Source organism: Schistocerca serialis, chromosome 9 (genome assembly GCF_023864345.2).
Source record: "Schistocerca serialis cubense isolate TAMUIC-IGC-003099 chromosome 9, iqSchSeri2.2, whole genome shotgun sequence".
Lineage (NCBI taxonomy): Eukaryota > Metazoa > Arthropoda > Insecta > Orthoptera > Acrididae > Schistocerca > Schistocerca serialis.
In genome coordinates, this window is record NC_064646.1 from 101,260,861 (window position 1) to 101,277,452 (window position 16,592).

Sequence of the window (16,592 nt, forward strand, 5' to 3'; positions counted from 1 at the left end):
CCGTGTCCAAGTTGGTGCCTCCAATAGTTCTCCCCATATCCAGGAAAATGGAATTGCAGGGCTTGGTATTGAGTGTATCTCTATTTTTAGTGGCTAACAATGGTCTAGCAGCAGCTGTTGGGCCGTCTGTCTCACCTTCTCTGTATGCAGACGACTTCTGCATTTCATACTGCTCCTCCAGTACTGATGTTGCTGAGTGGCACCTACAGGGAGCCATCCAAAAGGTGCAGTCATGGGCTCTAGCCCACAGCTTCCAGTTTTCAGCTGCAAAGTCGTGTGTCATGCACTCTGTCGGTGTCGTAGCATTCATCCAGAACCAGAACTTTACCTTAATGATTATCCACTCACTGTAGTGGAGACACATCAATTTTTAGGACTGATTTTCGACACCCGATTGATGTGGCTTCCTCATCTTCATCAGCTGAAGTGGAAGTGCTGGCACCACCTCAATGCCATCTGCTGCCTGAGCAACACCAACTGGGGTGCAGATCGCTCTATGCTGCTGCGGCTCTACAGAGCCCTTTTTCAATCCTGCCTTGACTATGGGAGTCTGGTTTATGGTTCGGTGGTGCCCTCGGTGTTGCATTTACTCGACTCAGTGCACCACTGTGGCATTTGATTGGCAACAGGAGCTTTTAGGACAAGTCCGGTGACCATCATCCTGGTGGAGGCCGGAGTTCCTCCAGTGAAGGTTAGGCATGTACAACTGCTCATCAGTTATGTTGCACACATTCATAGTTCTCCTGAGCATCTGAATTACTGTCTCCTTTTCCTACTCACGGTGGTTCATCTCTCGCATTGGCAGCCCAGGTCAGGGCTTACGACTGTGGTTCATGTCCAATCTCTTCTATCTGAAGTGGAGTTCTCTCCTTTACCACCTATACATGAGGTCCATTCACATACACCTTCATGGTGTACACCTAGGCTGAAGCTTTGCCTGGACCTTTCACATGGTTCTAAGCACCCAGTTAACCCTGCGGCTCTCTGCTGTCACTTCCTCTCGATTCTTGACATGTACCTGGACCATGAAGTGGTTTACACCAACGGCTCGATGGCTGATGGTCACATTGGCTTCACGTGAGCCCATGGAGAACATGTTGAACAGCACTCCTTGTCAGATGGCTGCAGTGTTTTCACTGCAGAGCTGGCGGACATTTCTCGTGCTCTTGAGCGCATCCGCTCATGCCCTGGTGAGTCGTTTCTTCTCTGTACTGACTCCTTGAGGAGCCTGCAAGCTGTCGACCAGTGCTATCCCTGCCATCCTTCTGTAGCGACCATCCAGGAGTCCATCTATGCCCTAGAATGGTCCAGTCGTTCTGTGGTGTTTGTGTGGACCCCAGGCCACGTCGGAATCCCAGGAAATGAACTTGCCGACGGGCTGGCCAAACAGGCTACACGGAAGCCACTTCTGGAGATCGGCAGCTCTGTAACTGACCTGCGATCATTATTACACTGCAAGGGTTTTCTGTTTTGGGAGACAGAATGGCTTAATCTCAGTACGCACAAGAAACTGCGTGCCATTAAGGAGACTACGAATGTATTAAGGAGACTACTAATGTGTGGAAGTCCTCCATGCAGGCCTCTTGCAGGGACTCTGTGGTTCTCTGCTGGCTCCACATTGGCCATACATGGCTAACACATGGCCACCTCCTCCGTCACGAGGACTCACCTCCATGTCATTGTGGCTCACATATGACTGTTGTCCACATCTTGCTGGACTGCACTCTTTTAGCTCCTCTGTGGTGGACTTTTAACCTTCCCAGCACCATACCTTCGGTGTTGGGTGACTATGCCTCAACAGCAGATTTAGTTTTACGTTTTATTTGTGAGGTTTTTTTTATTGTACCATCTAAGGGTGGGCATTTAGCCTCCTCTCTGAGGCCACCACCCTCCCTCCATTTTAACTCTTTCACATTTTCTTTGCATTTGTTTGTCTTTGTGGTCATCTTTTCCCTACATGTGTTCATCTCACCTTGTCTTTTTAGGGATGGACATTTTAAGGTTTTGCAGAGTGGCTGGCCCATCCTCTCTTCAGTCAGCCCAGACCATCTGCTCTATGGTTTTAATACCACCTTCTATTTGTCCTTGTGGTGTATGTTTTCCCCATTTTTTGTTCGTTTTCCGTTTTTTCCTTTTTAGGTGTGGTTTCCCATTCCTTTTCCCCTTTTACTTTCTCAAACATACTTTGGGTGTTTTTGTACCTTGAGCCTTGCTTGCATCAGGATAAAGGGACTGATGACCTTGTAGTTTGGTCCTTTTACACCCCAAACCAACCAGCCAGCCAACCAACCAACCAAAACCAACCAGCACTGAGTTATCTGACACCTGCCACCCTCACCTCATGCATCCTCTTTTACCCCCTGTTCCCACCCTCCAGGCTATTGTTGCCAATGTTGCCAAGGCAATGGTAGTGTGTGATTGGGTGTCTGTGTGTACTTTTACTAGAAGACCCAGAGCTCAAAAGCTGGTGAATACTGCTTTGTGTTATGTGTGTCTGTGCGCCACACATCAGACTCCTTATGATAGTGACTGTCTTTACCTTATTTTATTTCTTGGTATATCATGAATTTCCATTATTGCTATAACTTCATCATAATAAATAAACTCAAGGGATAAAATAACATATTTTATGTAAGGTCATTTGCAGCTAGTCTACAATGTTAACAAATAAACTCCACTGTTAGACATGATGTGTTGATGAGTACTTCACATACTCTTCAAATAAGTTAACTGACTGTTCCACAACACCACAAAAGACAGTACACATTTGTCGAAATGGAAGATTATTGTTCCGTACTGCCTATAGCAGTGACTGCACTTGGCTAATGAGGTGTGTTTTTAATTTTCTTTGGAATTGGTAGAGATTCACAATTTCTTATTTTACAGTAGAAGGAAATTTGTTGAATACATCCCAGTAGAGTAAGTACTCTTCTCTGCACCCCAGACAAGGAGGTATTATCTACACACAAATATTATTGTTTTGAACTCTTATAGTGATGGTGCAAATGACTGTTCTGCTGAAATTGATTTTTACTATCAATAATAATTACCACGAGGAATATAACAAGAAATTGCTGTACTGGTAAATGAGTGTCAGAACCTCATGATCTTTGAAAAGGCTTTTGAAGGATGTGTGGTTTGTACTTTGCATAATACTCATACTCCTCAGTTCTGAACAGATAATTTGTTCTTATAAGTGCATTGTTTCAGAAGATAATTCCATATGACAAAAAGAAATGACAATATGTGAAATAAGCCAACAGCCTTATCATCTGGTCAATGCAATGACAGAGGTTTCTAAGTGCATTACATGCCGAACTGAGCATGACATAATTTTAGCAGAAGGGTTTTCATCTAGTGCAATCCTATTAATGATTGTCTTTTATTAATAGGTCATTTATGCTTGTTTCAAAGTGCGTGATGTGAGTTTCTGTGACAAAGAAAACTGTTTGCAGCTTAATCTTACCCTTTATAGATATTGGAGAAACCATGACTGTATATTAATCAAATACAAATAAAGATAACTGTGATCAGACACTTATGATATGTTTATTTCCATTAACTAGTTTCCAAACATTTTCAGGCTCATCTTCAGATAGGGGGTGCAGAAGTTAGTCATGATAGCAGTATGTTGGGCACTGCTTTGCGGAATATGTCCTGAGTCATTGACTATCGTAAATGAAGTCAATACATTGTAATAATCTGCTAAAAATACCTTCATAGCCAGTAGAATTCCGACTTTATAGTGACAAAACTAATTTTGTAATCTCCATAGCAGTAGCCTTTTGAAACTGTTGTGGTGAATGTGATGGTATTTATTGACTGATTAACAGGTGCAATGTTTGCTGCTACTATGAGGAAGTAATCATTAAATTATCTTCATTGCCTGCTTTGTCCTTGCTGCAGACAGGACCAATGTGCTGTTATACATTTCTTTGCTGCCAAAGGACAAACACTGGTAGACACCCATAAGAGAAGGTATTATGTGATGGGGCAGCACATCTGTTGATAACCACCATTTTGGAATGGTGCACCAAGCGGTGCTGCTGCTTCCCTGCTTCCCAATAATATGCTTCCCCATACTGTAAATGTCTTAATGCAGAAGTTTTGTCAACTCAAGTGGGACACACTTGAACACCTGCTATACTCCCTCCCATGTAATTGTCACAGTTTCAGTCTCTTAAAAAAGGTCTTGAAGGGTTGACAATTCCTATTGGACAAGGAAGTGCAGCAGGACATGGTGTTTTAACAAATGGACATCTTCAGCCTGATACAACGGCAGGATGATAGCCTCAGTGCTCACGGCAATTTTGCCTGATTGGCATAAAGCTCCCTCTCATCCATGGAGTTTTCTTCAAACCATTATGAGACAATATGGAGGTGATAAAGTGGTGCATTGTCTTGTTGAAGGAACAGGTCACCTGTAAGATGGCCACAGTAGCCAAATAAAAAGATGTAAATGATCAGACAATAAGTCGCTGTGGTGTTCACATGTGAGAGACAATGGCGCATATATCGGGGACCTCATTGCAACCCATGTGAACTTCTATCATTAGAGAATATCCCCCACAACCTGGCTGAGAAATGCTCTGTTTGCAAGCGTGATGCATTGTGGCAGTGGCAGTACCTATGCTAATCTCTTCTTGTGGGTTGTGTAGTGAGCGGAGGTACATTTTGGTATGGTGGACTATATACACCATAAAGAGGTTTTCTTGGATAATGCAGCTGGCCCCAAGTTGTACAGAATTGAATTTATGAGTGATTTGTGGTGCTATTGGCCATTAATCTACAATTACAATCCACAGTTTCCTATGCAAAGCCTTTCATCAATTTCTTGTTGCTCACAGCTCCAAGCCATGTTGGCTTCATTTACACAGCTGGAGGCTGCAGTGGATGGGCATCATTGTTGTGGACAGGCCGTGGGGTCCAATGGACAACCAGTAAAGACCAGGAGTTGGCCGATTGGTGGCCAGCCCAAATACTGCTCGCATTGAAGTTTACTCCATGATAAAGTTGGAGGTCGCCTTGTGGCATGGCAGGCTGCGAAAGACTTCCCATGGGACCGGACATAAGGCCTCCCTGCTTATGCTGACAAACAGGTTCCAGGTGCTATCTGTGGCTGACAATGTCCTTCAACCAGATGCAGTCACTTGTTCTGTTCCAGATGAAACCTCTGTGTCCAAGATCTGGAAATCCACAGAAGGTGGGCTTATTGATAGTTGAGAGCTCCAATGTTAGGCAGATTATGGGGCCCCTTAGAGAGGTAGTTGCCAAGGAGAGGAAGAAAGTCAGTATGCACTCTGTGTGCATATTTGATGGAGTCATTCCAGATGTGGAACAGGTCCTTATGGATGGTAAGAAGAGCTTGGGATACAGCCAACAGCAGGTGGTGATTAACATTGTTTGTTGCTTTGGAACGGAAGAGATTCTCTCTGGTTTCGAGCAGCTATTTGAAGTGGTAAAGGCTGCCAGTAATGCTTGGGAGATGAAAGCAGAGCTCATCATTTGTAGTACAGTCAACAGGAACAATTGTGGCCTATGGCACAGAGCCAAAGGGAGGGTGTGAATCAGAGGCTCAGATGGTTCTGTGATTGTGTAGGCTTCAGATTCCTTACCTTGTGCCACAGGGTGGTGGGGTTTCAGGTTCCTCTAAATAGGTCAGGAGTCCATTACATGCAGGTGGCAGCTACACAGGTAGTAGGGATGGATGGTTTTTTAGGTTAGAGGGTCTCAGGAAAACACAAAAAGACTTCAGTCTTGAAGGATGTGGGTTGAACACAGAAAGTAGATCTAGGAACCATCGTTATAACAGTTGTAAATTGTCATAGCTGTGTTAAAAGTACAATAGCACTAATAGAAAGCACTAATGCTCAAATTGTTATAGGCACTGAAAGCTGGCTAAAGATGGAGATAAGTTCATCTGAAATTCTTGTAAGGGGAACCTAATGGTGTTCACAAAGGATAGGCTAAACACAGTTGGAGGGGCATGTTTGTCACTGTTGGAAGTATTTATCTTGCAGCGAAATTGAAGTAGATGGTTCCTGCGAGTTAGCACAGGTAGAGGTCATTCTTGGCAACTGGAATAAAGTAATAACTGGATTCTTTTACTGACCTCCCAGCTTGGATAATACAAGTACTGAATGGTTAAAAGAAAAATCAAGTCTAATTTCACACACATACCTGATCATGTGATCATAGTTGGTGGTGACTTAAATTTACCCTCGATGTGTTTCAAAAATACATGTTTACTCTGGAGATACACATAAATCATTGAAAATTGTACTAAATGCATTCTCTGAAAATTATTTTGACCAATTAGTTCATGAGCCCACTTGAATAGTAAATATTTGTGTAAACACACTTGACCTCTTAGCAACAAATATTCCTGAGCTAATAATGAGCATCAAAACAGATACATGGATTAATGAATACAGGAGTATTGTGGCAAAACTGAATACATGTAACTCCCAAATCCACCAAAAGTAAATGAGAAATATATTTATTCAAAAAGCAGATGAACATTCTCTTGATGCCTTCCTGAGAGACAGCCTCCAGTCCTTCAAAATGTAAGTGTAAACCAGATGTGGCCTGAATTGAAAGCAATAGACCACAGCAATTGAGATATTTATACCAAATAAATTAATGAAAGGGGAAGCTGATTCCCCGTGTTACATACAACAGGTCAGAACACAGTTGCAGAAGTAACAAAAAAAAGCACACCAAATTTAAACGAGTGCAAAAACCTCAAGATTGGCGATCTTTCACAGAAGCTCAAAATTTAGTGCAGACTCCAATGCGAGATGCTTATAATAGTTTCTACAATGAAACTTTGTTTCAAAACCTGGCATAAAATCCAGAGAGATTCTAGTCATATGTAAAGTATGCTAGTGGAAGACACAATCAATCCCTTCTCTGCACGATAGCAATGGAAATACTATCGATGACAGGGCTGCTAAAGCACAGTTACTAAACACAGTTATACGAAATTTCTTCAGCAAAGAAGAAGTAGTAGTAAATATTCCAGACTTTGAATAAAGAACATCTGTTACCTTGAGTAACTTGGTAGATATCCTCACAATATTGAAGCAGTTTATACCGCTTAATACAAGCAGTTCTTCTAGTCCAGACCGAATATGAATTAGGCTCCTTTCAGAGTATGCTGATGCAAAAGCTCCATACCTAAGAATCATATGCAATTGCTCGCTTAGTGGAATATCTGTACTCAAAGACTGGAAAGTTGCAGAGGTCACACCAATATCCAAGAAACGCACTAGGAGTAATCCACTAAATTACAGGTCCATATCATTAATATCAATATGCAGCAGGATTTTGAAACATGTATTGCAATCGAACATTATGAATTCTCTCGAAGAGAACGGTCTATTGACACGAAAACATCCTTCTTGTGAAACACAACTAGCTCTTTACTCAAATGAAGTGTTGAGTGCTATCAGCAAGGGCTTACTTACTGATTCCATATTTCTTGATTTCCAGGAAGCTTTTGACACTGTACCTCACAAGTGGCTTGTAATCAAACTGTGTACTTATGGAATATCATCTCAGAGAGGTCATAGTTTGTAGTAACTTACAGAAAGTCATCAGGTAAAACAGAAGGATTTCTGGTGTTCCCCAAGGGGGCTCACCTATCTTTGGTGAGTATGTGCTTGGTACCATGGAGCCCCACCCTTTGCAATATTGCTTCCTCTTTGTGTACTGCAGACATACACTTCAACTTTCTCTTTCCTCTTCTGACTTTCCTTCGGATGGTCCTTTCGGTGAAGACCCTGCTTGAACTTGGTTCACGATTTTGGCCTTGATTTCTAGCTTCCCTTCCATTAATGGCTCCCATTATTGGGTTTGACCTGCTATCTTTTCCAAATTTTACAGATGTGCATGTCGTGCAGGGAAGGTCACCCACTGTGGTGTATGCTCCACCTTTGTGCCTTTCCACCCTGGCACCCTTCCTTCCTGTTTCAGGTCGCACTGTTGGTGCCTGCGCTGCTCAGTTCGCATGTAATGCCTTGGAATATGTGCTTATCGTGACTGGGTATGGGGACTCCCAGCAGCAGATTACTGGCCATGTAGCCATTGCTGTGGCTTGGTGGCACCGATTTGGAGTGAGTGGTACCATAACGTATAGTTCGCACAGGAAGCAACTTCAACTTTCTCCCACTGGTGGTCACATGGCCCCTACAGTCTCTTCAAACAACAAGGCCTCATACAATGCAACAAAGTATGAGGGAAAATGAGGAAGTTGCAGCCACCTCTAAGATTAAGAGTGGTTCCCTCCTCATTAAAACATGATCCCCTGCCCAGTCACAGGTGGTGCTCTCCTGTGAAATGTTAGGTGACATTCCCTTGGTTGTCACTCTCCATAAGAGTCTTGATATGGTCCATTGCATCATCTTTCACCGTGATCTTCTGCAATCTCACAATAAGCTGCGGGCCAACTTAGAGCAGTGGGGTGAGCGCTGCATCTGTCATGTCCACAGGCGACCAAGGTTCAACAGAGTTGCTACCAGGGCCTTCATCTTGGCTTTTGAGGGTGATACGTTGCCTCAGAAGATCAAGTTGACCAGTGTGATGTTAAACCCTATGTTCCTCCTCTTCCTCTGAGATGCTCCAGATGTGTGAAGTTTGGACATATGTCTTCCCATTGCACTGCTACCCCTGTCTGCAGGGCTTGCGGACATCTCCTACACATGAATGTTCCTTGTGCTCTCCTCCCATCTGTGTAAACTGTAGTGACGTCCACTTTCCCTGCTCACCAAGTTACCACATTTTTAAGTGTGAGAAGAAAATTCAAGAGTATAAGACCCAAGACAAGCTCACATATAAAGAGACTAGAAAAAAGTATGAGCATTTAAATCCCAGACAACTGACACAATCTTATGCTACAGCTGCAACATCGTCGCCTTCTCCATCGACCTTCCTCTGTTGCATTTCTTACAGTGGGACCCCAGAGCTGTCCACTGATACCTGCCCACCAGGTTGTTGCGAGGCCCTTCTGGTGCTTTCACTGCACCTGCTTTGGGAGCATTGGCTCCCCGCCTGCAGGAGACACTGATCCCCATCCCCCAGCTGGAGGCACCTCATCCTCTTCCAGCTTCTCTGCCTAGAAACAGATCCCTTGGGACTCTTCCTTCTGCAGTTCCTGCTGGTCCACAGTCAGATGCCATCTGGTGGCTGAAGGAAGCGCAGGTTGCTAGGCATCGAACTTTTCATTCTTCCTCTGCCCCCACAGTATTCAGGCAGTCTTATCCTCCAGTGGAGTTGTAATGTATTTTTCCACCACCTGGGTGAGCTACAGCAGCTTTTAAGCACATACGCTGCATTCTGTATTGCTATACAGGAAACATGCTTTCCAGAAACTCGGACCCCTGCCCTTCATGGCCACCGAGGTTATTTAAGAATCATATTGACTATGAGAGGGTATCAGGTGGAGTTTGTGCATATGTGCTGGACTCTATATACAGTGATCTTGTGCCTCTTGATACACCATTGGAGGCTGTGGCTGTTCAGATATGGGCACATCAGGATTTTACCATCTGTAATGTTTATCTCCTTCCCGATGATCCTGTGTCCCACGATGTCTGCATTGCTCTCTCAGCTCCCCTCCCACCTTTCCTAGTCGTAGGTGACTTCAACACCCATAACCCTTTGCGGGGTGGAACAATGATAACTGGCCTTGGTAAAGACATCAAAACTTTACTGGCACAGCTTGATCTTTGCCTCTTGAACTCTGGAGCCCCCACACATCTCAGTGTGGCACACGGAACTTATTCAGCCATTTATCTCTCCTTTTGCAGTCCTAGTCTTCTACCACCTACCCACTGGAGGGTCAACAATGACCTGTGTGCTAATGACCACTTTCCCATCTTCCTATCGCTCCCTCAGTGGTGCTCCGCTGGATGACCACTCAGATGGGTTCTCTGTAATGCTAACTGGAATGGGTTCACCTCTGCTGTCGTCACTCCCCATTCCAAGGGGGTATTGATGTGGCTGTTCAGCATAAAAGGTAGCCATTCTTTTGGCAGCCAACCAAGCCATCTCCTCTTCTTCGGGACTCCTGGTCAGAAGACGGTGCCCTGGTTGACAACATAGATCTCTGTGGCCATTAGAGAGTGTAGGTGGGCTCTCCAGTGCCATATGCAGTACCCTTCACTGCAGAATCTCAATGCCTTTAAATGGCACCGTGCCCATGTTTGCTACCTCATGAAACAATGAAAGCAAGAATCCTGGGAATGGTGTGTTTCCACCATTGGGTCACGTACTGATCAGATGACTCTATGGCTTCCAGTCATTGTCGCCAAGCATTTTCCAGAATATTATGCTTGCGCATCTCCATCTGAGAACTACCATCCCGCCTTTCAGCTCATAAAGCAGTGGGGGAGTGAATGCTCTTATCTTGTACGACCTGCACCTGGAGCCATTCCTTTCAGTGAATGGGAACTCTCCACTGCCCTAGACCATTGTCCTGATACAACCCCAGGGCCAGACTGCATGGACAACCAAATGCTGAAAATCTCTCAGTGGATTTTTATCATCACATCCTTGCCCTCTTTAATTGAATCTGGAACTAGGGTAAGTTCCCATCTCAATGGTGAGAAAGTGAAATCGTTCCAGTACTGAAACCAGGTAAGAAATTCCTTGAGATGGACAGTTATTGCCCAATCAGCCTTACCAACATTCTCTTTAAGTTGCTCAAATGCATGGTGAGCAAGTGGTTGTGTTGGCCCTTGAGTCTCAGGGCTTTATGGCTGTATCTCAGGGCAGTTTTCACAAAGACTGCTGCACCGGTGATAATTTGGTTCACCTGGAGTCCACCGTCCGGATGTCTTTGCACATCTTCAGCACCTCAGTACTGTCTTTTTCAACCTATGGAAGGCTTATGTATTATGACATGGTTTCATCACATCTTTACTATGTTACAGGAGTCGGGTCTCTGAGGTCCACTCCCAGTTTTTGTCAAGACTTTCCTGTCGCACCATATGTTGCAGGTTCGTGAGGGCACTTCACTCGGTACCCCCATATCCAAGAGAATGGGGTCCTGCAGGGCTCTGTACTGAGTGTCCCCCTCTTTCTGGTGGCCAGCAATGGTCTATTGGCAGTTGTGGGGTCTTCAGTATTGCCCTCCTTATATGCTGATGATTTTTGCTTTTTGTATTGCTCTTCTAGTATGGTTGTTGCTGAGCTTTGCCAACAGGGGGCCATACAAAAGGTGCAGTCATGGACTCTCTCTGTTGACTTTCAGTTTTCAGCCACCAAGACTTGTCATGCACTTCTTTCACCATTGTACCACCCATCCACATCCAGAGCTTTATCTAGACAATCAACTACTTTTTGTAATTGAGATACACCACTTTTTGGGACTTGTCTTAGATTTCTGGGTGACATGGCTTCCCCACCTTTGCCAACTCAAGCAAAAGTGCTGGCAACACCTCATACACTTTGCTGCCTCAGTAACACAAACTAGAGTGGAGATCACTCTATCCTTTTGCAGCTCCACAAACTCCTCATTCAATCCCATTTTGACTATGGGAGTCTTTTGTATGGTTTTGCATCACCCTCAGCATTGCGGATACTGGACCCCCTTCTTCATTGTGGGGTACAGCTTGTGACAGTAGCCTTCCAAACTAGCCCTGTGAACAGCTTACTAATTGAGGCTGGAGTCCCTTCATTACCTATCAGGCACCAACAGCTGCTGAATTGTGCTATACACATTTGTAGTTTCCCTGAACATCGTAACTATGATATCCTTTTACCTGGGAGGGAGCCCCACCTCCCACAGCAGTGACCCAGAACTAGGTTTGCAATTCCTGCATACCTCCAGTATCTCTGTTCAAAGCTGCAACTTCCTTCACTGTTGACTCTGGTCAAGGAGACATTGCTTCTGTCCTCATGGCTTGTGCCCCGACCTTGGATTAGCCTCAATGTCTCTTTTGGTCCAAAAGATTCTATTGACTCCACATTTTTTTTTCCACCTGTTCTTCACTGTCCTTGAGAAATATCCATGTTCAGGAGTAGTATTCACTGACGGCTCAACCGTCGATGGACAAACGGGCTTAGTGTACACATATTTACAGTGCAGTGAACTCCATTCTCTGCCAAACAGGTGCAGTGTCTTCACTGCTGAATTGACAGCCATTAAATTAGCCTTTAGCCATGTTCATTCTTGGACTGGCAAGAGTATCCTAATCTGTAGTGACTCCCTTAGCAGCTAGGCCATAAATAAGTGCAACTCTCCTCACCTACTGTTTACGGCTATCCAGAATCTTGTCTCAGACCTCCATCAAGCTGGGCAGCCAGTCGTTTTCATTTGGAGCCACAGTCATGTTGGAATTTCGGGAAATGAATGAGCTGACCCAATGGCCAAGCTGGCCACCACAATGCCAATTCTGGAAATGGGGGTCCCAGAACCAGACCTTCAGTTGTTTATATGCCATTGATTGCTGGGAGTCTGGAACTCTGAATGGTCTGCCCTGATCTCCCCAAACAAACTGAGGACAGTTAGAGAGACCACAACCATGTGGCAGTCTTCCCTGCATGCTTCTCACAGGGAATCCATTGTCCTCTGCAGACTTCACATTGGCCACACTTGGCTGACTCATGGCCATATTTTCAGACATGAGGATCCTCCTCACTGCCAATGCAGAGCCTGCCTGACATTGGCCCACTGACTCACAGACTGCCCTAATTTGGTTTCTTTGAGGTGGCATCTTTATCTTCCTGACACTACCTCTGGTGCTAGAAGATGACACCAAATTGGCTGACCTGGTGTTATGTTTTGCTTGTGAAGGTGGTTTCTATTCATCCCTATAAGGTACGGCTTCTTGGCATCATTGACAGCCTAAGGGGTTGGTGGGGCACCCCATTCCAGTCCCCCCCCCCCCCCCCCCCCCCCCCTGCAGTCCCTTGCTGGGTGGCCCAGCCAGGCCTCTACCCTTTCCATCTTTTTATTCTTTTTCATTGCTTTTCAATACCTTGTCCTGAATGATCTGTGCTTTCTTTTTTCTTGGCTTTATCTGGTTTTTTTTAAAAATTGTGTTAGTTACACTTAGGCTTTCCAGGATTTACCTTTCGCCTTCTTCCTTTGACAACTATTCCTAATTTGCCACTTAATGGATGAAAGGACTGATGACCATGCAGTTTAGTCCCTTTCATTCCAAACCAATCAACCCGAGGTAGTAACAATATTAGATAAGAAAAGTTGGTACTCACCATATAGTGGAGATGCTGAGTCGCAGATAGGCACAACAAAAAGAGTCTCACAATTATAGTGTGTGTGTGTGTATTGTTGACAAAGGCCTTAATGGCCGAAACCTATAATTGTGAGAATCTTTTTGTTGTGCCTATCTGCGACTCAGCATCCCCACTATACGGTGAGTAGCAACTTCCTTCTTTAATATTGTTACATTTCATCCTGGATTTTCCATTGTTTGATTTCAATCCAAGGTAGTGTTTGTTATTGGCCCTCTGCTACTACTTATCTATACAAACAGTTTTAGGAGACAATCTGAGCAGCTGTCTCAGGTTGTTTGAAGATGATCCAGTCATTTATCGTCTTATTAAGTCATCAGAAGATCAAAACCAATTGCAAAATGATTTAGATAAGATATCTGTATGGTGCAAAAGTTGGCAATTGACCCTAAATAATGAAAAGTGTGAGGTCACCCACATGAGTACTAAAAGGAATCTGTTAAACTTTGGTTACACAATAAATGAATCAAATCTAAAAGCCATAAATTCAACTAAATACCTAGGAATTATAATTACAAACAACTTAAATTGGTAAGAACACACAGAAAATGTTGTGGGGAAGGTGAAGCAAAGACTGAGTTTTATTGGTAGAACACTTAGAAGATGCAGCAGATCTATTAAAGAGACTGCCCACACTACACTTGTCCATCCTATTTTGGAATACTGCTGCATGGTGTGGCATCCTTATCGGATAGGATTAATAGAGTACATTGAGAAAGTTCAAAGGGTCAAGAAATTGGGCTGAGAGTGTCACAGACAGGATATAGGATTTATGATGGAAATCATTAAAAAAAAGGTGTTATTTGTTGTGGCGGCATGTTCTAACAAAATTTCAGTCACCTACTTTCTCCTCCAAATGCAAAAATATTTTGTTGATGCCAACCTACATGGGGAGAATGGTAATCATAATAAAATAAGGGAAATCAGAGCTCACACGGAAAGATACAAGTGTTTGTTTTTTCCATGCTCTGTTAGAGAGTGGAATAGCAGAGAATCAGTGTGGTAGTTTGATGAAACCTCTGCCAGGCACTGATTTGCAGAGTAGCGATATATATTTACCGCATGCAGATCAGGAGGACACGAATGCCCCACCAATACCTTTCATATCAGTTGGTGCTTATACGTCCAAATCAGAGCGGTACTTCATTGCTTACGTGCTGCAGCAGTGCCCTTGAATGCAAACTTTTTGATTGCCGCTTATATTATGTGAAATGTGTCCAACCATTTCTGTCAAGTTTTTTGATTGGTTAACCTTTCATGGATAAGTATGACCTCCTGACATTTTCAATGTCTTGTGGTGTCCATATCACAACACTTCACAAAGAGGGTGAAGGGGAAAAGCCCCACACCAGTAGATAGCTGTGTCAGTTTCAGCTAACCACAAGCCCATAAAATGTGATTGTCACTATCCCTCTCTGAAAGGGAAAGACTATGGAAGCACTACCTCTATTAACGAAAATTGCTCTATTCACAGAAAAGTTAAAATGGAAGACATCAAATGCCTGTGTACTCTGTCTATGAAAGAGTATATTTTGTGCAAGCAAAACTAATACACGAGTAAGTTAACAAGCCAGCGACTTTGCTAACACTTTCACTGTTAACTAAGGTTAGGTGCTCTCTATAACCGCCTTATATTATAGCATGGCTTGTATATGAACTGTTAATTAAATGTTCACTGCCACTGTCAGTGCAATAGCGTATGCCTTCCATGCGCATTCACAATGGATGCTCAAATCTTGGTGTTTGTGATAACTGCCGTGAAGTGCAATCAAAGAAAATTTATTGAAAAATAAGTTGGAGAAAAAGTTTACAGATGAGATCTTCTCTCAGCTAGTGGAGGGTTACTTTGAATTTTCTTCCAATTCTGAAGTCAAAATGTCATGTTGTATTGTGTATTCTTTCAGATGCTATCGCACAAAGGAATAATAACTCCCATTCCTTGACAGACAGGCACACAAAAAAAGACAGCTACACATAGATAATTCAACCAAAAGCCCTCCTCCGAAGATACAAAATACATAAAGTCATGCAAGCACAACTCGCACACACATGACCATTGTCTCTGGGTGCCACAGAGGCCAGAATGTGAAGAACTGCGCCTTCTGAGAGAAGCAATCTTGGTGATGGGGTAATGGGTGGGATGTGGTGGGTTGGGGAGGGGAGGGGAGGGGAGGGGGGGGGGAGGTGCTGTGCTGATTGCAGGAGCATGCAGGCACATGATGGGGTCAGAGTATGGCTGCTAAATGCAGTCATGAGGTTTGAGTGTGTCACTTACCAGTTCCCACATTCCCACCATCTGGCCACAAAGAAGCCTCCTCTTGTGTGGGGGAGCAGGGTTGGAGCAACTGTATCAAATTCTCTGCTGGTGTTTCAACTACCTCTTACTGTGCCTTCAAATGAGGAATATCCTACCCACTATCATTCCCCTCCCTCCCATAGTGGTATTCCACCACCCATTAAACCTACACAGTATTCTTGTCCATCCCAACTCCACCCCTGCCCCAAACCCCTCACCTCATAGCTGATATCCCTGGAACAGATTTAGATGTAAGACTTGTCTCATGCGTCCTCCCATAGTCAGCTACTCCAGTCCGGTTGCAAGCATCACCTACCCTTCAAATGCAGAGCTACCTGTGAAACCAATCATGTGATCTATGAACAGAGTTGCAAGCACTGTGCTGTGTTCTATGTGGGCATGACAACAAACAGACTGTGTGTCTGCATGAATAGCTACTAACGAACTGTGGCCAAGAGACAGCTACACCACCCATCAATGAACATTCTGTCCAACTCAACATTCTTCACTTCAGTAACTGCTTCACAGCATGTGACATCTGTATCTTTCCTAGCAACTTTTCTGAATTGCGCAGGTGGGAATTCTCCCTGCAATATATCCTCTTTCCATAGCTCCCTGGCCTCAACCTTCACTAGTCCCTGTCCTTCATCCGTCTATCTCTTTCCCTGCTCCCACTTGTGGCGCGTGCCCCCGGACTCCAACAGCATACTGATGTAGTCGACGCCGTAGAGCTGCTGCTGCCACAGCTCTCGTGGCAGAGTAGAGACACGATGCGATATAACGTCAGTCCCCATAGATTAACGAAAAAAAAAAAACTCTGAAAAATTTCTGAAAAGGCGTTCCTCGTGTAGTCGTCGTATCTCAATTACAAGTCCGCAGCGTTTCCACTTATGCAAACTCGCATAATTGATGCTCTTTATTATTAATATTGTATTGTTAATTGCCCAGATTTGCAGTAGTTATTAATTCTTCTCTCGTTTGCATAGCACACACCACTGATTGCGAGGAAATATTTTAGTTAACAGTTTTTTCTTAC

General features: G+C 44.0%; 1 protein-coding gene across 1 annotated transcript in view; it reads right to left on the reverse strand.

Annotated features, from left to right (window-relative positions):
- The window catches only part of LOC126419399 (jmjC domain-containing histone demethylation protein 1-like), a 120,039-nt gene extending 104,492 nt beyond the window's left edge, over nt 1-15,547 (reverse strand). The window contains exon 1 of the mRNA XM_050086587.1: nt 15,536-15,547. Within this exon, the coding sequence (XP_049942544.1) occupies nt 15,536-15,547 (12 nt within the window). The remainder of the gene's footprint in view (nt 1-15,535) is intronic.
- Nucleotides 15,548-16,592: the final 1,045 nt, after the last annotated feature.